This window comes from Sus scrofa, chromosome 13 (genome assembly GCF_054392235.1).
Source record: "Sus scrofa isolate SSC_HxYL_T2T_F1_AM1 chromosome 13, Sscrofa_HxYL_maternal_Yorkshire_Landrace_v2.0, whole genome shotgun sequence".
NCBI lineage: Eukaryota > Metazoa > Chordata > Mammalia > Artiodactyla > Suidae > Sus > Sus scrofa.
In genome coordinates, this window is record NC_139395.1 from 153,604,988 (window position 1) to 153,627,425 (window position 22,438).

General features: G+C 40.9%; 2 protein-coding genes across 7 annotated transcripts in view; both read left to right on the plus strand.

Moving 5' to 3' along the window:
* Positions 1-1,400, plus strand: part of GOLGB1 (golgin B1) — a 92,461-nt gene extending 91,061 nt beyond the window's left edge. For all 6 annotated transcript variants that reach the window (XR_014824696.1, XM_084991079.1, XM_084991081.1 and 3 more), the window contains one exon: positions 6-1,400. Coding sequence is in view for 5 of the 6 variants with exons in the window: in XM_084991079.1 (XP_084847205.1) it covers positions 6-140 (135 nt within the window). In the remaining variant the exon portion in view is untranslated. The remainder of the gene's footprint in view (positions 1-5) is intronic.
* Positions 1,401-6,570: 5,170 nt separating this feature from the next.
* HCLS1 (hematopoietic cell-specific Lyn substrate 1) overlaps positions 6,571-22,438 on the plus strand; it is a 28,019-nt gene continuing 12,151 nt past the window's right edge. The window contains exons 1-5 of the mRNA XM_013980963.3: positions 6,571-6,705; positions 9,296-9,379; positions 10,238-10,311; positions 18,641-18,770; positions 21,021-21,131. Of these exons, the coding sequence (XP_013836417.1) occupies positions 9,296-9,379; positions 10,238-10,311; positions 18,641-18,770; positions 21,021-21,131 (399 nt within the window). The 5' untranslated portion in view covers positions 6,571-6,705. The remainder of the gene's footprint in view (positions 6,706-9,295; positions 9,380-10,237; positions 10,312-18,640; positions 18,771-21,020; positions 21,132-22,438) is intronic.

A 22,438-nucleotide genomic window follows, 5' to 3' on the forward strand; every position in this document is an offset into this window, starting at 1 on the left:
TTCAGACCCGGAGTGGTGCTGGATGGAAGCGGGTCCTGCGTTCGCTCTGTCATTCCCGGACCCGGGTGCCACTGCTGGCAGCCATCTACTTTCTAATGGTTCATGTCCTCCTGGTTCTCTGTTTCACGGGCCATCTATAAACTTAGTTCTCACCTTTTGGACCACTCCTCTCAGAACTTGGAATTCCTTCACCTCTAACATCAAAACCATCAATTCCAATGGAACAGTCTTCCCACTTACAGGTCCTCTCTCCCACTCTCCACAGAAAGTGCCTGCAGAAACAGAGGTGGATATGAGCACAGGTCAGAGCTGCAGGGACCAGCGAGTCTACTTTCTCGTACTGCCCAGGGCCTGACACTTCTGCATCATCTGAAGAGGCCCCACAGTTGGTTTGGAGCCTAGTCTTTGTTCAGATTTTGCAGGGCCCTGATCTTCTATGGTCCTGTAAGGGATGCTGAGGAATGTCTCAGCCAGGAGCATGGTTCCGACAAACCTCATAATCCAAAGTCCAGTATCGTTTTGATTGATACTTTCTTTGCCTCATGTACCTTATATTTTCTCCCACTTCAGAGGGAAGGTGGACCTGCCATGAGCAATGGCAGGGGGCAATGTTCTAGGGAACATTGTCTCGTAGGATATCTAATTAGGTCTCTTGCAAAATAGGGTGGGAGTGGAAGAACTCCCCCGGAGAATGTAACTGTTGGATCACAGGGGAGGACAGCCTGTCCTTCCCTTGGCTGTTCAGACATAACTGGAGTGAGGTTCGTGGCCCTGGATTATAAGGGGAGGGTCCCATTGCTTACCCCTTGATCACATGTGTACCGAGGTATTCAGTGGCCTGTGTCTTTCCTTTCACTGCATGACAGGAGGCACTGGCTAGGGATAGTGGGATACAATTCTTGTCATTCCTGGATGAGCCTCAAATGTGGGCCAGAAGCCACTACACTAGGACCTAGTCGTAGGCGAGGTGCTGACTCCCAGCCAGGAAGGTCTCACTGGTCTGACAGCCACTCCTAGCCTCTTGAAGTACAAAGCTGCTTTGCTGTTGGTGACAGTTATTCCAGTTTCTTGGTGCATGTAGTCACCTGCCCTCTTTGGTAACAGCTGAGGAAAACAGAGACTATAGAGAAGACAAAAATATTTAAATCCAAGCCTGAGAATGACAGCTGGGTTTGAATTCCTTGTGTGCCTATCCCCCTCCCCCACCCTTAACCTGCTGGTTATTTTCTCATTTTGCACATGATGTGTTCCCTGCCTGCTCTCACCACCCAAAGAGGAGAGAAAACTGGTAGACGGACTGATCTGCTCTAATCCTTTGTTCTGTGGTGGCCAAATATTGGTCACAGCAACCCAGGAACTTTCCTGAACTGTAAAATAATAAAATTATTTTCAGAATGAAATATTGTGGTGGTGTGTGCATGTATATATTCATGGGTGCTTACATATATGCATGCTGAGGGGAGGAAGGTGCATAGAGGAGGGAGGGTGGGGTAGCCAGGAATGGATATAGGAGTAGAAAGCTCTCTGCATATTCAGGCCTCTTCCTCACTGGCCAACATCTGGTGTCCTTCTAGCCTTAGTCACTAGACCTCAGTGTGATGAAGCAAGAGAGGAAATTCCAGCCTAATACTGAACCAAACAAGCTAGGCCTTAGGGCATGGGATTCATGCAGGTTTTTCCTGGGCCTGGAAGGACTGTCTGGTGCATATTGAAAATATCAGGCCCCTGTGGGAGTGGGCGAAGGAAAGCCTCATAGGATATAGCTGGATGGACATTCTGTGTCCATATCAAGTCACTGCTTGAGGAAAGCTACAGTAAGATACAGTAAGTGAATTGAACCAGGTTTATCTGGCTTTAAAGCCCATGCTTGGCTTATCAGGAATGAACTTGAGATATTTGCTAAGGAGAGATGGGCTTTCTTGTCTCTGATTAAAATCTATCATTTCTCTAAAGAACTATACCTGGATGGTGTGTCACAATATCTGGACTGATCCTCTCTTTCTCTCTCTTTTTTTTTTTTTAAGGGCCATACTCATGGCATATGGAGGTTCCCAGGCTAAGGGTCTAATCGGAGCTACAGCTGCCAGCCTACACCACAGCCACAACAACACGGGATCCAAGCCACATCTACGACCTACACCATAGCTCACAGCAATGCTGGATCCTTAACCCACTGAGTGAGGACAGGGATCAGACCCACAACCTCATGGTTCCTAGTCAGATTTGTTTCCTCTGTGCCACGATGGGAACTCCATCTTTTTTTTTTATTATTACTCAATGAACTTTATTATATTTATAGTTGTACAATGATCATCACAACCCAATTTTGTAGCATGTCCGTCCCCAAACCCCAGCCCATCCACCAACCCCCCAAACTGTCTCATTTGGAAAACAAGTTTTTCAAAGTCTGTGAGTCAGTAGTATCTGCTCTGCAAAGAAGTTAGTCATGTCCTTTTTTTAGATTCTACATGCAAGTGATAGCATATGATGTTGATGTCTCACTGTCTGACTGATTTCAGTTAGCATGATAGCTTCCAGGTCCATCCATATTGCTGCACATGATGTCAATTCTTTACTTTTAATGGCTGAGTAATATTTCATTGTGTACATGTACCACATCTTCTTTATCCACCCTTCTGTCAATGGACATTTATTTAGGTTGTTTCCATGTCTTGGCTATTGTATAGAGTACTGCAGTGAACATTGGAGTACATATATCTTTTCGAGTAATGGTTTTCTCTGGATAGATGCCCAGGAGTGGGATTGCTGGATCAAATGGTAATTCTATTTTTAGTTTTCTGAGGAATCTCCATACTGTTTGTCACAGTGGTTGCACCAAATTACATTCCCACCAACAGTGTAATAAGGTTCCCTTTTCTCCACACCCTCTCCAGCACTTACTGTTGGTAGACTTTTTGGTGATGGCCATTCTGGCCAGTGTAAGGTGGTACCTCATTGTGGTTTTGGTTTGCATTTCTCTAATCATGAGTGATGTTGAACATCTTTTCGTGTGTTATTTTGGCCATCTGTATGGTTATCTCTGTTTTTGACACTGAATTAGGATTCAAAATTATCTAAAAGATTTTTCCCTTTCTGAAAATTTATTCTTCCTTAAAATTGGTCCTGCCATAATAAATATGATGTAGGAGAAATAATCAGTTTACCCACCAGGTGTAGAATAGTTAGATTTGGAGAGTGATTCAAGTCATAATCCTAATGCAAAAATTCCTCTCCTCTGTATCTAGGATATATTTCATCCAGTCTCTGCCTTAGTCCATTAGGGAGCTCGTGACTGAGCAGATTATATCAGAACTCTCTGTCAATCAAAATTAGGAGAGGCTGTCAGATATAGTCACAAACACTACCAAATTCTCAGTAGCTAAAACAGCAAAAGATTATTTTTTAGTCCAAGTCTCTAAGTCCTCCACACAATGGATAGAACTCTACTTGTGCTGTCATTTTCAGTTGGAGATCTCCTTACTAGGGGACCCAGGTGGCCAAAGGAGCCACTCTGGAGAGTTGCGTGTTGCCTTGATGGGCAGTGGACTAAAGAGCATGGCGAAGCTTGGGCTGGTCTTGAAGTCTCCACGAGAAAGTGATGTGTATCAGTTCCTACATTTCACTGGGCAAAACAAAATGACCTGTGCAAGTCTGACTTCAAGAGGGAAGGGAAGGGCAGTAAATCTTGCTGAAAAGTAATACAATAACACATGACCTTCCATCATTTAGAACCTAGTTCTCTCAGACTTCCTGCTACATGGGACCAAATCTTTCTGAATTGGACTCCTCCCTGCCCCTTAAACCGTCTCTGAACCTTCCTTCCCACATGTTTTACCTTTCCCTTAAGAGTTATACCCTTCCATGATTTGATTGATCAATGTTTATTTGACCATATACTATATGCAAAGCCCAGTTTTTTGGTTTTTGCTTTTTTTTTTTTTTTTTTTTTTTAGGGCCACACCCACGGCATATGGAGGTTCCCAGGCTAGGAGTCAAATTAGAGCTACAACTGCCGGCCTGCGCCACAGCCACAGCAACACAGGATCCGAGCCGTGTCTGCAGCCACAGCCAGATCCTTAACCCACTGAGCAAGGCCAGGGATCGAACCCGCAACCTCATGGTTCCTAGTCAGATTCATTTCCACTGCACCATGACAGGAACTCCACAAACCCCAATTTTTTAATGTACACTTTATTTATTAAAATGTTATTAGTAGACTTTTAATGTTCTGTTAATTTCAGGTATACAGCAAAGTGAATCAGTTATTCATATATCCATTCCTTTTCAGATTCTTTTCCCATAGATGTTATTACAGAATGTTGAGTAGATTCCCCTGTGCTCTACAGTAGGTCCTTGTTATTTATTTTATATAGTAGTGTGTATATGTCAATTCCAACCTCCTAATTTACCCCTCCCTGTAACATTTCCCCTTTGGTAATCATAAGTTTGGTTTTGAAATCTTTGAGTCTGTTCTGTTTTTGTGAATAAGTTTTTATGTATCATTTTTTATTAGCTTCTACATGGTAGTGATCTCATGTGATACTTGTCTTTATCTGACTTTGCTTAGTATGTTAATTTCTAGGTCCATTCATGTTGTTGCAAATGGCATTATTTCATCTTTTTTGTGGCCGGTAATATTTTATTGTATATATGTACCACATCCTCTTTATCCATTCCTCTCTTGATGGACGCAGGTTGCTTCCATGTCTTGGCTAATGTAAATAGTGCTGCAGTGAACATTGGAATGCACGTATCTTTTCAAATTATGGTTTTCTCCAGATATATGCCCAGCAGTGGGATTGCTGGATCACATGGTAGTTATATATTTAGGGTTTTTTTTTTTTAATTCATGTGTTTGTTTTTTTAAGTTTTATTGAGGTATAGTTAATTTACAAGTTTGTGAAAATTTCTACTGTATGACAAAGTGACCCAGTCATGCACATATCCATTCTCTCAGATTCTTTTCCCACATAGATTATCACAGAATACTAGGTAGAGTTCTCTGTGCTATACAGCAGATCCCTGTTGGCCAGTCATTCTGTATACTTCCGTGTGCACATGCCAGTCCTAAGCCTCCAGTCCATTTCTCCCACCCCCGCAACCTGTCTCCTTTGGTAACCATGAGTTGTTCAAGTCTGTGGGTCTGTTTCTGTTCTGCAAATAAGTTCATTTGTATCCTTTTTTTAGATTCCACATATAGGTGAGGTGATGTTTGTTCTTCACTGTCTGACTAACTTCCCTTGAGTTTCTAGGTCCATCCGTGTTGCTGCAAATGGCATTATTTCATTCTTTTTATGCTGAATAATATTCCATTGTATATGTACCACATCTTTATCCATTCCTCTGTCGATGAACATTTAGGTTGCTTCCATGTCTTAGCTATTGTAAACAGTGCTTCAATGAACATTTGGGTGCATGTATCTTTTTGAATGATGGTTTTCTCTGGATAGATGCCTAGGAGTGGGATTGCTGGATCATATGGTAGTTCTATTTTTAGTTTTTTGAGGACCTCCATACTGTTTTCCATAGTAGTTGCACCAATGTGCATTCCCACCAACAGTGTAAAAAAAGAGAGAGGACTCAAATCAATTAAATTAGAAATGAAAAAGAAGTTACAGCAGACATCACAGAAATACAAAGGATCATAAGAGACTACTACAAGAAGCTATATGCTAATAAAAATGGACAACTTCGAAGAAATGGACGAATTTTTAGAAAGGTACAATCTTCCAAGAATAAACCAGGAAGAAATAGAAAAGATGCATGGACCAATCACAAGTACTGAAATTGAAGCTGTGATTAAAGAACTTCCAACAAACAAAAGTCCAGGACCAGATGGCTTCACAGGCGAATTCTATCAAAAATTTAGAGAAGAGTTAACACCTATCCTGAAACTATTCCAAAAAATGGCAGAGGAAGGAACACTCTATATTTAGTTTTTTTTAAGGAATCTCCAAACTGTTCTCCATAGTTCCAAACCCCAGTTGTAAGTAATGTGAGTGATATAGAAATTGCGTTTCTTCTTAAATCTTACCCTTCAGGGTGTTCCCTTGTGGCGCAGCATGTTAAGGATCTGGTGTTGTCGCTGCAGCAGCTCAGGATGCTCTTGTGGCACAGGTTCAGTCCCTGGCCTGGGAACATCTATATGCTATGAGAACGGCAAAAAAAAAAAAAAAAAAAAAAAAAAAAAAAAAAAAAGGAAAAGAAATCTTACCATGTTAAGATTGATTTTTGAAAATGTGAAAATTCACATAAAAATTAGTTTTTCCATTAAGTCTTTAGCCCATACCAAATTCTCAAAATTTCTTTGCTATAAGCAGATGCAATTGCCCACCTATTTTGGAAACAAATTTTCTTCAATGGTCTTATGTATTTTCTGGTTGAATGTTTTGCTTCCCTGACCAGATTATAAACTCTGAGAGTTCATTTTTTTATGACCTCTGAGACCCTCAAAGCCTTGCAAAAGAGCAAGCACCAAGCATTTAATCCTTTTTTATTTAAGTGCCTAAGCAGAAGGAACTGACTCAAACTTCAGGAAGTAGCTGTGAGGACAGGGTGGCAGGAAATGACAGAAAACCTGAATACGGAACTGAAGCAGCAGCTCAGAATTTCTTGCTCTGAAGTCGCAGCAGCTAGAGAGGAGCTGAGTGTCGCTGTGAGGAGCTGAGAGCTGAGAGCTGAGAGCAAACGCTTGCACGGTTGAAGGTGAGTTGTCCGAGCAGTGGGAAAGTTGGGGGGCACAGGACAAGAGTTGAAGTGAGAGGACCCTGCCTGGCTCTTAGTCTTTGCTGAGAGGCCAAGTCACTGCTAGTCGGCTTTTCACCTTTTATGGCCAGAAGTCCAGGGTGTGGGTGGTTGTGGGTAATGAGCATCTGGGGATAGAAGCAGAAGGAGGAGGCTGGAGCTCAGGGAACAGGATTTAGCAGCCCTCGACCACCCCTGGTTTCTGCTGACAATTCACGGCCCTCTCTAAGGCCCCTTGCTCCTAGGTACTGAGTTGGGAGGTGAAGACAGTCTGTGCCCTCGGAGGGTGTGTGAGCTAGCAGAGCCAAAACCCACGGGAGACACTGCAACAGATCCGGAAGTAGTAGTTGCTAATATACACCAGTGCTGAGATCCAAGTGCTAAAATGAAGGCATGGTGGTTCCACGAGGGCAGGTTTCTATGAATGTTGGATCATAGAGTCCCGGGGTGTCAGAATGGAGGGGACTTGATGGATTCGCAAGGATAACCTCTTTGTTTCTTTTCCATTGGGAAAAACAGTATCAGGGATGTTCAATGATTTACCAAATTGTTTTCATTGATATTTGTCATTTGCTTAGGCTGGTACCTGGCAAATAAGTACATATGGTCTCTATGTTGACTTCCTGGTCTCTTCTGATTCCCAGTCTGTGTACTTTTCTGAGGCAGCCTCATGATGAAGCCTTGACATCCTGGACTCCAGGCCTCACCACGTTACTCTGGATTCCACCTCTAGATAACATGTATGGGCTTCCTTATTTCTGACCAGTAGCTCAAGGATACTAAATTGCCTGTGTCAGAAAGCCTGCCCTTTGTTTCAAAAGTACATGAGGATGGGAGGCTTATGGGAGAGTAAGGCTGAGGCCTGAACAGCAGGAAAGAAGCCGGGACCATTGGTCCTCCATGCTGCTTCTCAGCCCACGGATACTTCAAAAACTTCTATTTTCCAGTTTTCTATGTGAAGTCCTTTTGTGGCAGAGTGGCCCAAAAGCCAGGACTAGAGGTGTTAGCTTCATGGTCCCCATCCATTGTTGTTACCCCACAGGGGAAGGCAGGGCTACTCTCAGCAATGACTCATCCCACTGTCCAGCTGACTTGGTCAGTACTTCCCCAGTGTCCTCTTTGCATCTCATTAACCAGTCTACCCTCGAATTCCTCTTGTTCTGGTTTCCAAGGGGTTTTTCAAAGAGCTGGAGTAGGTTGGAGTTTTCAAGTGGAATGCAAATCAGAGAGGCTGAGTGCCTGGCTGGAGAGACAGGAGGGTCCTAGGAGTGGTTGTAAGAGGGGCTCCTTTAAGAGATAGGAAAGAGTGTGGGGAAGGAGTCTGAGCAGGGAAGGGTGGGCAGGGGGTTGTCAGCTAGCAAGTGTCAGCAGGGTCAAGAAGTCTCACCACCAGAGCAGATGAGCCTTGTCTCTTCTTTCCACTTCACATCAAGAGCCAGGATCCCATAGATATAGAGCACCTGTACAGCTCCTTACACAGGTCTGGGGGGACCAGCAGAAACACTGGGAATGCCTCAGTGGCACCCCCTCAAACTGGTGTTCTCTAAATATATCTTTAACATTTAGTTAATGACAGTGTAATAATTCTTAATGTTCAAAACCAGGGACTTATTATGTACTCTTTTTGGAGATAGGTATCTTTGAAAATATACTTAAACTGGGAGTTCCCTCGTGGTTCAGGGGTTAACGAACCTGACTAGTATCCAAGAGGACGTGGTTCAACCCTGGCCTCACTCAGTGGATTAAGGATCCGGCATTGCCATGAGCTGTGGTTGGTAGGTCACAGAAGTGGCTCGGATCTGATGTTGCTGTGGCTGTGGCATAGGCCAGCAGCTGTAGCTCTGATTCCATCCTGAGCCTGGGAACCTCCCTATGCCATGGGTGAGGCTCAAAAGAGACCAAAAAAAAAAAAAAAAAATAGTTAAGCTTTTTTTAAAAGTTGAACAATAAATAACTTGTTCTCAGCAAATAATGCCTCCCCATGCATTGTTCAGTGTAGCAGCTTCAGTTGAGTGCCCCCATTGACACATGCAGCTGTGCAGTTGCCGGTTTCAGAGTAGAGGCTGGAAAAATTCTCCAAGTTAAGCAGGTTTTAGAGAGGCGTATAGATGTTCTCTTTATCAGTAGCTGGACAGACACATGTTCTGACAGCTATGAAAGAAGTCATAAGCAGATACCTGAGTGAAATGCTGCTGTAATTCCTGGGATATTCAAGCATCCCTCATACTTTAAGCCACTACCTGTCTGGCCTCTTGATACAAGTGAAGCATCTCAGCAGTTCTGATACCCAGGTTATTTAGTGTTATCTACTCCCATGATGAATTCTCTCCAGATTAATGAGCCCAGGCCATGTAAGTTTGTCTTAAATAAATCCCCATGCCCCCTCCTCTAACTGAACAAAAAGTGCTTTCCTAAAACTTCCATCTGCTTCACCTCTTCTCAGAAAAAATTACAAGAAACATTGGGCTGCTATATTATTAACATCAGCATTCTTGTTTTCCCTCCTTTTGATTTTTTTCACCTAATTATTCCCATTTTCTGTCACCCTCAGATGTGGAAGTCTGTAGTAGGGCATGATGTATCTGTTTCCATGGAGACCCAGGGTGATGACTGGGACACAGACCCTGATTTTGTGGTGAGTTTGGAAATAGCTTTTCTCGGACAATGAAGTGTGGTGGGGAGGACAGGGGCCACCCTGAAACCTTTGAAGGTGCTTAGAAAAATCTGGGGCTGGGAAAACCCTCATGGTGGGCTGGCTGGCAGGACAATTGGCTATCATGTGTAGGACCTGCATGGTAGCCTGTGTTAAGGATGGAAGGAGACAGATGCAGAGTTTTGACATTGTGACTGACAAGATATGGCAGGCTACGCTGGGGTTAGCTGGGTCTCCTTTGGCCTAAAAGCCAGCATTTGAGCTGGAGGTGTATAATTTGGCCGGATTCAGAAGTTGTAGGAAGACCTGAAGAAGAAAGTTTGAGGGATGCAGAGTAGAAAGGGAGGTTTCAGTGTTCACCAGTCTAATTTTACCGTGGGGTTCTGGATGAGGCATGCATAGAGAGGAGTCTGGGTAAAGACCCTGATGGAGGGAGTTCCCATCGTGGCGCAGTGGTTAACGAATCCGACTAGGAACCATGAGGTTGCAGGTTCGGTCCCTGCCCTTGCTCAGTGGGTTAACGATCTGGCGTTGCCTTGAGCTGTGGTGTAGGTTGCAGACACGGCTCGGATCCAGCGTTGCTGTGGCTCTGGCGTAGGCCAGTGGCTACAGCTCCGATTAGACCCCTAGCCTGGGAACCTCCATATGCCATGGGAACGGCCCAAAAAAATAGCAAAAAGACAAAAAAAAAAAAAAAAAAAAAAAAAAAGACCCTGATGGAAGGAAGCAGCTGATGCAAGGGGCGTTGTGGGGGAAGGGGGGCATGTGTGCCAGCTGGGAGGCCTCTCTCAGCTGGCGCATCTCTTGTCCTCTCTTATTGCTGAGTGCTGTCTTTTGCAGAATGACATCTCTGAGAAGGAGCAGCGATGGGGGGCCAAGACCATCGAGGGCTCTGGACGCACCGAGCACATCAAGTAGGTGCCAGAAGGACTGGGATGAGGGAAAGAGGTGTGGGAGGAGCCCGTGGAAACCTGGAGGCTCAGGAGAAGGCTTGAGGGGCAAAGGAAGGAGAGAATTCATGCCTGTGTGTCTTTGTGTTTTCTCCAGTCTCGCCGAATGTCCCTAAGTGTGTCATTGTGTATATGTTTCTTTTTTTTTTTTTTTTTTTTTTTTTTTTTTAAGGGCCACATCCTCGGCATATGGAGGTTCCCAGGCTAGAAGTCGAATCAGAGCTATAGCTGCCAGCCTACGCCACTGCCACAGCAATGCCAGATCCAAGACGAGTCTGTGACCTACACCCCAGCTCATGGCAACGCCAGATCCTTAACCCACTGAGCGAGGCCAGGGATCAAAACCGCAACCTCATGGTTCCTACTTGGAATCGTTTCCGCTGCACCACGACGGGAACTCTGTGTATTTGTTTCATGTCTCTCCTCTTACCCCCTAAACCTGGTATCTTTTATTTCTAACTACTCTGATACTTCCCCAAATGGGTCTATTATTTTAACTGTCTCTCTTCCTTCATTAAGTCCTGAGGGGTTCAGAGGGAAGTGCTGAGCTCCTATCACTTGTTATCTGTCTGTTCACATGTATATAAATGTGTATCTGGATTGTAGGGTGACTCCAGATGGACCAAGGAGGATTCAGTAAAATGTCAAGGTAAAGAGCTGAGGACAAATGCTATAAAAAGAACATATCAGGTCCCATGCCTGGCCTAAATGACTTTTAAAATAAAATTTGTCTTTGGCTACTTGGCAGAAATGAGATGCCATGAATGGTCATATGAAGCATATGAAGAAATACGACACTTGGAAAACCTGCTGATTGAAACTATTTTAGTAATGGTGTTTAGGGCTCTTAAAGATTATGACCCAATATTTTACCAGAAAAAAAAGTGCAAACCCCAAACAATAAACTGATTCCATAAGAAAAGGAAGTTGCCCACAGACAAATCCAGGAGTTTCTGTGGGATATGGTATATTAGGACTGAGAGATTCCTTCTGCTTTTCCATGGATTTCTTCAGGATTGTCTAACCAGGGGTGTTTACTTTGAATAGTGTCAGAATGTCCAACAGATACAATAAACAATATAACAAGAGAAACATTAAAAAGTAAATAAATTGGCAAAATTAATAATTTTAGGCTCCATTTTAAACTCCCCTCCCTGACACTAACAACGGTGTTTTTAACCTCATTTTCTTCTAGATTTAAAAAGTGTCAATGGATGATCACATTGCACAAATAACCCACTCTGAAAACTTGGCACATGTTTATTCAACTTAATTATATGTGGTACTGAATATTACAATATGCCTTGTTGTTTAGTCAGACCTAAGTGTTTTATCTCGAGGAACTGTAAGCAATTGGAAAGTGAAAATATGGAATTGTGTCATGCAGGAATCTTCTCTGATGCTGCTCCTTGGTAGGCTCATCAATCCTGCCCCAGCGAAGATCCTTTTCCTTTTCTGAGTAAAGGCCATTTAGCCCTAGTATCCTGAGAACTGTTAAGATCAGGATACAAATTCTCCTTGTACCTTCCCCCGACTCATACATGGTAGGAATAGAATATTTTAAGGAAGATGCCTAAATCCCTGCCCTGATCTTATGAAAGAGCTTGAGTTTGGATATCAGAGATTTAGATTCAATTTACAGCTCTGACATTGGTAGCAGTGTGAATTAGACACATGGCCTCTCTGAATCTCAGCTTATTCATATATCAGATAAGGATAATAATAGCTACCCTGCAGTGAACCAGCATTTATCAATGTCTAGTGTGGTACTGAGCACCTCTTAGCTCAATAGCGTTATTTCTTTTTCCTGTTAATATGGATTATTTGAATCAGATTTTCTTCCTAAAAACCTAAAATAAACATGAAAACTGATGACAATCTTCCTTCTCCCTAAGTGGCATTTACCTGGACTGTTGTGTTGCACAATCCAATGTGTGTGTGTGTGTGTGTGTGGGTATATATATATATATATATGTATATATATATATATGTATTACTTTGACCGATGGCCCCTGGAGTTGGAATATGGGGTGACCCTGGGTGTTTCCTGATTAGCCTAACAGTCTCTGTATCTGATAGAATAAAGTGGAGACATTTCCACAAAAACTCACTTCCCTCCCTTTTGCCCAGGCTATGGAGGTGTAAAAGCCTGGTCTCTGCTAAGTACTAGCCAGGTGATCTTGAACAAGTCACTTTTCCTCTGATTCCCGGCCTTCCCATTGGGATCAAAAAGGCTTCTAGAGGAGCTTCCCATTGTAAGTCTCTAATATTCTGGGCTTCTTTCTGGCTAGTTTGGGCGAAGATAATCTTTAAAGTCCGATAGGAATCACTGAGGTCCTTGGAAAGGAGGGGGAAGTTGAAGAAGAGAAGAGTAGCTGCAGAGCTCCGATGACTCAAAGCAGGAAGAGGAAGTGATTGTGGTTCTCATTAATCTCACTACCATCCCCCACACCATGATCTTTCTTTTTTAGGTCTGCCTAAAATATATTTAGTCTGGGGAGTGGTTTGGTAATTTGTTCTATAATTCAAATGATCCTATCCATTCTTCATCTGTTATGTAGAGGAGTCCTGGGCCAGGCTGTTACAAGCAGCCAAGTGTTTCCTAGGAACTGCATGGTTTTCAAGGGCTTTTGCCTTTTCTCCATCTTCTTCTCACCGCTCTTGTTCCTTTGTGCTCATGCGACTCTTTACAGTCAATATACCCCACCCCACCCCTGGCTGGATGTAAGAGCTGATTTGCTTCTTGTCACTGCAGATTAGTTTTGCCTATCCTAGAATTTCATGTACATGAAATGATATAGAATGTATACTTTTGTGTCTGTCTTCTTTAGCTCAGCATCTTATTCTTGAGATCTATTTATGCTCTCGTATGTATCAGTCTTTTGTTCCTTTTTACTGTCAAGTATTCCATTGTACAGATAAACCACAGTTTGGTTTATTACCTTGTTTTTTTCTTTATTTTTTTTATTGTTATTTCCCCAATACAATTTTTTTTCTACTATACAGCATGGTGATCCCGTTACACATACATGTATACATTCTTTTTTCTCCCATTATCATGCTCCATCATAAGTGACTAGACACAGTTTCCAGTGCTACACAGCAGGATCTCATTGCTAATCTATTTCAAAAGCAATCATTTGCATCTATTAACCCCAAGCACCCCATTCATCCCACTCCCTCCCTCTCCCCTTGGCAACCACAAGTCTATTCTCCAAGTCCATGATTTTCTTTTCTGTGGAAAGGTTCATTTGTGCCTTAAATTAGATTCCAGATATAAGTGGTATCCTATGGTATTTGTCTTTCTCTTTCTGACTTACTTCACTCAGTATGAGTGTCTCTAGTTGCATCCATGTTGCTGCAAATGGCATTATTTTGTTCTTTTTGGTTTATTACCCTGTTGATGGACATTTGTGTTGTTGACAAATTAGGGCTGTTATAAATAAAGCTGTCATGAACATTTTGGTCCAAATCTTTTTATTAGCGTATATTTTTATTTCTCTTGGAAAATACCTAAGAGTAGAATTCCTAAGTTATATCATAAGCCTGTTTTAACATTTTAAGAAAATGCCAAAATTTTTTCTGAAAGGAATTTGCTGTTTTTTATTCCTACCAATAATATATGGGTTTCAGTTTCTCCACATCTTTGTGTATACGTGGTATTGTTAGTATTTTTAATTTTAACCATTCTTGTCAGTGTGTGGTGATTTTAATTTGTGTATTCCTGCTGACTAATTTTATTGAGCATCTTTTCATGTGCCTTTCATGTATCTTCATATATCTTTATTTGAAGTATTTATTCAAATCTTTTTCTCACGTTTAAACTGGGCTGTTTGTATTCTCAATGAATTTTAAGAATTCTACATATATTCTGAATACAGGTATTTTGTGACATATGTTTTTTACAAATATATCTTTCCAGACTGTAGCTTGCCTTTTCATTTTATAAATAGCTTCTTTTGAATATCAGAAGATATTAAGTCTGATGAAGCTCAGTTTATCAACATTTTTATGGTTAGTGCTCTCTGTGTCTAAGAAATTTTTCCTACCTCAAAATTGTAAAGATTTTTCCTATGCTTTGTTTTAAAAGATTTATGGTTTTAACATTTACATTTAAGTCTATGACCTATTTCAAATTAGCTTTTGTGTACCGTATGAGGCAAACATGGAAGTTCCTATATGGATATTTCATTATTCTAACAATACTGTTTCTTCTCCCATTGACTTGCCTGATGTCTTTGACCTATACATGTGGGTCTATTTCTAGACCATTTTATCAATCTGTATGTCTATCTTGACCTATACAATACTGTGCTGATTATTGTACCCTTATAATAAGTCATGATATCAGGTGGTCCTCCAACTTTTTTTTTTTTTTTTTTTAATTTTTACTGTCCTAGGATTTTACATTTCCACATATATTTTATTTACTTATTTTTGGCTTTTTTTTTTTCTTTTGTCTTTTCTAGGTTAGCTCCCATGGCATATGGAGGTTCCCAGGCTAGGGGTCTAATCAGAGCTGCCTCTGCCACAGCCACAGCAACTTGAGATCTGAGCTGTATCAGATCTGTGACCTTCACCACAGCTCACGGCAATGCCAGATCCTTAACCCACTGATCAAGGCCAGGGATCGAACCCATAACCTCATGGTTCCTAGTAGGATTCGTTAACCACTGAGCCACAATGGGCACTCCCACATTTCCACATATATTTTAGAATTAGCTAAACAATTCCAAAAATGCCTCTTGGTATTTTGATTGGGATTGCACTGAATCTATACTCCATCATTTTGAAGAGAACTGACATCTTAATGATATTAAGTCTTCCAATCCATGAACATAGAATATAGCTCCATTTATTTAAGTCTTCTTTAATTTTTTCAGAAATATTTTTCATCATTCAAGTCTTGCACATTTTTGTTAAATTTATGCTAAAAATATTTTCATATTATTTCATGTGATGGTAGGTGGTGTTTATTTTTTAAGTTTCCAAATGTCCGTGCCTAGTATGCAGAAATAAAATTGATTTTGATAGTGATTGTGTCTCTTGGGACCTTGCTACATGCACTTAATAGTTCTAACAGCACACTTTTGTATGTTCTTTAGGATTTTCTACATCTATGATCATATTGGCTATGAATAAAATCTTATAGTCTGTGTCACTCACCTTTCTGCTTTTACTTTTGTAATGCAAATAAAAAAATCTGTTCCTCCTCTTAGCTCATCTTTGAGGGTCTGGATTTCACTTGGATCCTATAAACTACATTGCTTTATTCAATTCCAAGATATTTTGAAACTTAAGGGAGTTCCTACTGTGGCTCAGCAGTAACGAACCTGACTTATATCCATGAGGATGTGGGTTCAGTCCTTGGCCTTGCTCAGTGGGGTAAGGATCCGACGTTGGCATAAACTGTGGTGTAGGTCGCAGATGCAGCTCAGATCTGGCATTGCTGTGGCTGTGGTGTAGGCCGGCGGCTGCAGTTCTGATTCAACCCCTAGTCTAGAAACTTGCATATGCAGGTGTGGCCCTTAAAAAAAAAAACAACAACAACAAAAAACCAAACAACAAAAAAAAACACTTAAAATAGGTATGTGAGAGTTAATTTTTCAAAACTTTCTTAAGTATGCCTATTAGTACACTGAGTTATAATTTTTTTTCCTCTCTGTATCTTTCACCTGATTCCTATCTCCATACATTATTTATCAGAGCTTTATCATTCCTCACACCCAAAGGTTTAATTAATACTTAATAAAGGAATAACATAACTAACACATATTTAGAGTGGCTTCAGCTATATTCTACAGAATTTGATAAGAAGTTGGTCTTTGTTGGCCCCAAAATTTTCGCTCTAATTATATTATCTATTGTCATGATTCTCTGACTAGCTCCCCTGTCATCTATTCGGTTGATATTCCTGAAGCTCATTTCCTTTTCTTTTTATTTATGTTAAAATTATAGTTAGTTTACAATGTTCTGTCAATTTCTGCTGTACAGTGAAGTGATTCAGTCATCTGTATATATGCATTCTTTTTCTCATTTTATCTTCTTTCATGGTCTATCACAAGTGATTGGATATAGTTCCCTGTGCTATATAGTAAGACCTCATTGCTTATCCATTCTAAATGTAGTAGTTTGCCTCTGCTAACCCCAAATCTCAGTCCATCCCACTTGGCAACCACAAGTCTGAAGCTCATTTTCTAATCCCTTTTAAAAACTTGTTTCAACTGTAATACAATTATGACCCATGTAACAGTCATTGGATTTATTAAAACTTTGCAGATTTTTCCCTTTGAAAATAATTTAATCTCATTTTCCTCATTATTCACCAGAATACTTTGGTTGGGAAGAATTGGTCATATCCATGTTCTTGGAACCAATAACTTTTTTGACACAGACAGTTCTAAAGTGTTGGTGTAGTCAAACTAGCAGCATAGGATGTCTGCCTTTACTGCTGCCAGAGGGCTTAGGACAGGCACGGGAACAGAGGGTTCTTCCAGCTTGTAGCTTAATTTCATCTGGTTCAAAGCCAGCTTTCTAAAATTAACCTTGACTAAAGCTGAGAAGTCTTTTTAAAAAGACCTCCATTTGGCTTATACGACAAGGCCACAAGGTGGATCTATTCTTCCATGAAAGAGGAGAATTTCTGCTGTGAGATGACCATTCTATCTGTTACCAATATATCTGAGCTGGTGAAGTCCCAGGAGCATCACTATCTCAGTTCCCTACACCTCCATTTCTTGCTGTGGGAAGATGTTTCTAAGAATCCCCAGCAGTCCTTATACATGTCAAAGTATCAGCCCTGTCACTTACTGGAGCTGGTGCTGGTGCTGAGCTGTCATTTCATAGCCTCAGGCCAAAGAGACAGCAGAGGTTTTCTCTACCCACATGGTAAAGATGAAAGTGAAGAAAGAAGGAGAACACTTTCTATTGGTGTTAAATTCTCTTAAGGATGGAGTTAACCAAATCAAGTTTATTTGAGCCTTAAAGTGTTACAGCAATTAGTGATGAGAGTGAATTTTTGTTTTAATTATTATTTTTTAAATTTTTTTAGAGCTGCTCCCACGGCATATGGAAGTTCCCAGGCTAGTGATTGAATCAGAGCTGTAGCTGCCAGCCTACAACACAGCCACAGCCACAGCCACATGTGATCCGAGCCACGTCTGTGACCACCACAGCTCATGGCAACACGGGATCCTTAGGCCACTGAGTGAGGCCAGGGACCATTCATCCTCATAGATGCTAGTCAGGTTCATTTCTGCTGAACCATGACAGGAACTCCAAGAGTGAATTTTATTAGTGAGTTTTATTAGTTTTTAGTTCTCTCAGAAATTATCAGATTTAGGAGAAGGGTGAAGGGCATTCATTTCTGACAAGAAAGTACACAAAATACTTAATGTATAGATAAATTTCCCAATGCTGCATTTCTCATAATCATCGTTTTTAATGACTTTATTGTGTACCACTGAAAAGTAATATGTAACTTACTTAACTATTCCCTAATGTTCTTTTGTCTTTTTCTTTTTTTTTTTTCTGTCTTTTTTCTAGGGCTGCATCTGCAGCATATGGAGGTTCCCAGGCTATAGGTCGAATCGGAGCTATAGCTGCTGGCCTACACCAGAGCCACAGCAAGGCCAGATCCTTAGACCTACACCACAGCTCCTGGCAGCGCCAGATCCTTAACCCACTGAGCAAGGCCAGGGATCAAACCCACAACCTCATGGTTCATAGTCAGATTCGTTAACCACTGAGCCACGATGGAACTCCTCCCCTAATTTTTTTAATATAAATTGTTTGTTCGTTCTTGCTATTAAATACAATGTTTCAGGGAATATCATTGGACATTAAGCTTTTACATATGTAAAATTATTTCTTTGGGGTAGACTTCTAGGACTAAAATGTGTGGGTAAAGGGTATATGAATATCTTTGTGCTTCTTAAGGTACAGTATCTAGTTGTTAGACAGCAGATCCATTCAGAGAGGAAAATAACTTTTCAGTTACTAGAATATAGATATCGCTGTCCTCTAATATTTAGGAACATAAGACTAAATATCAGAAGGTTATTTAGTGAGCAAATCAATAGACCAGAGGAAATACTATTGACTTATGGAGTGTTTATATCAGGCTATATGTGCAGGCCACACTAACCTCTTATTTCCGAACCCAACACTGGTGTACTCTGGGGGCTAGTGCTAAAAATGAACAGAACACACTGCAAGATTTCTTCTTTTCTGGGAAGGAGAGTTTGTTGACTTCTCTATGCTAGATGTGTGTCCGTGATGTGGTTACTTCCAGCATCCACCAGCTGAGAAACAAAGTGTCAGAGGAGCATGATATTCTCAAGAAGAAGGAGATGGAGTCAGGGCCCAAAGCATCCCATGGTTACGGAGGTCGATTTGGGGTAGAAAGAGACCGGATGGACAAGGTGAGTTGAAAGGGGGATATTTGCTTTAAAAAAAAAAAAAAAAAAAAAAAAAAAAAAAAAGTTTGATTCAGTTGTTGGTTTCATGATTTAAAACTTAATTCAAAAGTAAAATATTCATTTGGGTTTTAAAAGAGAATGTCCACATATTATTTGTATGTATATTATTTATATCATTTTCCCCCTGATTTCAACACATAAAACATAGATGGCAGAAAATGGAAGCCAAGAATTTAGAAGAGTTGGCCTGTTGGAGGCCCAGCCACACTGTACCTCTTAGACTGAGGAGACAGGGAGCACACATAGAGAGGGGAACTATGTTTTAAAATCACATGGAATCTAATAAAAAAAAAAGATACAAAAGAACTTATTTATAAAATAGAAACAAACACAGATTTCAAAGCCAATCTTATGATTACCATAGGTGAAACTGTTGCAGGGAGGGAGAGGAATTGAGAGGGTGGGAATAACATAGCCACTCCTGTATAAAATAGAGGATGAACAAGAACCTACTGGAGTTCTTGTTGTGGCTCAGTAGGTTAAGGGCTTGACATTGTCTCCGTGAGGATGCAGGTTTGATCCCTGGCTTTGCTTCGTGGGTTAAGGATCCAGCAGTGCTGCAAAATGCAGCGTAGGTCACAGAGGCAGCTCGGACCTGGTGTTGCTCTGGCTGTGGTGCAGGATTCAACCCCAAGCCTGCAGAACTTCCATATGCCACAAGTGTGGCCATAAAAAAGAAAAAAAAAAAAAAAAAGCAAAAGCAAAACAAGAACGTACTGTATAGCACAAGAAAAATCTACTGTATAGTTTGTAATACCCTATATGGCAAAAAGACAATGGATATATTTATATGTATAACTAGTTCACTTTATTGTATACCTAAAACTAATACAACATTGTAAGTCAACTATATTCCAATGAAATTTTTAAAAAATAATTTACTGCTTTTAAATGTATGTGTATTATGTCTATGCTGCAACTTCTCTTACTGGTTTCTTTATATGTATATGTGTATATATACATATCACTTATATTATTTGCACATAGGTGTAAAACATATTGATGTGAATTTATCCATTAGATGCTCTCAAATATATTTATTTTTCCTTTATCCATTAGATACTATGAAAGCATGATAAAAGAAAGCTTGGGTATTGAACCATATTTTTCCATTGATTTTCCTAACTCAAAGATGGAGATATAGTTCTATAAGGAAAAAAGTTTAATCTCTAGGGAGAAAAAAAACCCCACATTTCCATGAAAACCTTTAGTTCACCCTTAAGAAGCGCTTTGTTTTGTCATTGTGTAAAGTGCAGTGTGGGCATTGTATTCTCCCATAGAACTCCTCAGAAAAAATAAAATAGTCATCATTCTTGAAATCAGCAAGCAAAGTTGACCCATACAGACCCCCAGACACTGAAAAATGAGTTCCCAGGAGCTCATGTAAGGCAGTGCTTCACACCAATCTCTGAATTGATATTTATCCCAGCATGGAACTGGAAATACAAGAGGAAGAAGAAATTTTCTAATTTCTTTTTATCTGAGATTCTGCAAGCTAACACTATTTGATTTGAAGTATTGCTCAATTCCAAGATTATTAAAGCATTCATATCTAAATATTAAAAGAGAAGTACCTTTCAAAACCAAATAGAAAATAGTAGATGGAGGAAAAATTAGAAGGGAATAAAAAAATAATTAAATTATATGCCACCTTGGATTACCCATAGTATTGTCTACCAGCTCCCATTGGTGTAAAGAGTCAATCACTATTACTGGCAGGATTCAGGTGGCACCTCTGAACTTTGATGGTCAAATAAGAGCAAAGATCCAGGACAAAGCACCTGGTTATGTGAGTGAAATCTTCAATCATGGCTATGGCATCTAGTCAGTCCCCTTAGGTCTCTCCCTAATAACCATCCTCATTCTAATTTGGTGCCCAAAGCCCTTGTTCCACCCTCTTTTTGATTGTGGTTTAAGCACTCCTCTGTCTACATAGTCTCTATCCTTCTGGATCCCAAGCCATCCTATGGGAGTTTCCTAAGTGATGGTTCCTGGTGGTATTAAGGAGGAATCAGGATGTGCAAGGCTCCAAAAAAGTCGCCTTGGCCTTCCATCACACATTCCTCAAAGGTTATCAGTCTGATCCAGAATGGAGTTTTTTACATTCTTACATCCCATCCTTCTCTGCATCATTTTATTTTTTCATGATCAATTTTATCTTCTCACTCATCCCTCTATCTTGACTTTTCTCAGAGCGCTGTGGGCCATGAATATGTGGCTGAGGTGGAGAAGCACTCCTCTCAGACCGATGCGGCAAGAGGCTTCGGGGGCAAATACGGAGTGGAGAAGGACAGGGCAGACAAGGTAAGAGACAGCTCTCTCCCTGCACCACCGTCTCAGATCACGTGGGACTTGCCTCTCCTCACCCTTGAATGGAGGTCTGAGCTTCTGTGGGAAGAGGGGCAGTGGACTCGAGGAGGGTCCTTCCTGGGGACAGCTCCACAGCTCCCTTAGCAGGTTCTTCCAGCTGGGGTTGGAGGCCACCTGCTGAGCTGAAAGGTGTTAATTTAAAGGAAACAAAGACTCTCAAAGTGTTTGAATTAGCAATTCCTAAGCCTTTGGTTATATATACTCTATGCAAGAAAAGAGAAGAGGAAATTCCAAAGCTCTTCCTTTATCAAATATTGGAACCTTATAAATATTTATGCCTTTCAGGAAAACAAAGATATTAGCTTATATATAATACAATGACAACAAATAAATAAGTAAAATAACTAAGGCTGCACCTTTTTCAAAGGTGAAGTTTACTTCAGGATTTACTACCAGGATTTAGAACTAACTCCCTGAAGTCCTTTGTACAAAAAGTAATTTTAAAGAGAGAGAAAGGAAAAAAAGGACATTGGGATTACGGATGATTGAATGGTCAGAGGAACACAAATGATAACTCAGTGTTCTCATTTTTACAACTTAGTAGATCAGATTCTTTGAGCTCACTTTTTTTTTTTTTTTTTTTTTTTTTTTTTGGATTTTTGCCTTTTCTAGGGCCACACCCGTGGCATATGGAAGTTCCCAGGCTAGGAGTCTAATCGGAACTGTAGCTGCCGGCCTACACCACAGCCACAGCAACGCAGGATCTGAGCCGAATCTGCAGCCTACACCACAGGTCATGGCAACACCTGATCCCCAATCCACTGAGCAAGGCCAGGGATCGAACCTGCAACCTCATGGTTCCTAGTCGGATTTGTTAACCACTGTGCCATGACGGGAACTCCTGAGCTCACTTTTTATGGTACAGAATAGTGTCTCTGGGAGTTCTCTGGGGGTCTAGTGCTTAAGGACACAGTGTTGTCACTTACTGTGGCTCTGGTTAGATATCTCTGACCCTTCTGCTCCCCTCACTGGCCCTGAACTTCTGCATGCCTCAGGAGCAGCCAAAAACAAACAAACAAAACGAAACAAACAAAAACCCAAAAAATGAAACAAAACAAAACAAAAAACAACAAAACTCAAAATGGAATGGTGTCTCTGCCCTACAGCTGCACACAGAGAGGACATATTCTTCATAGCTAGCTGAATTTTGCTGTTGTTTTTAAACCTGCAGTTGTTGATATGGGGGTCTAAGTCCTTAAAGGTAAGTGTTAGAATGTTATTTGCATTGTAGAAGGAAAACG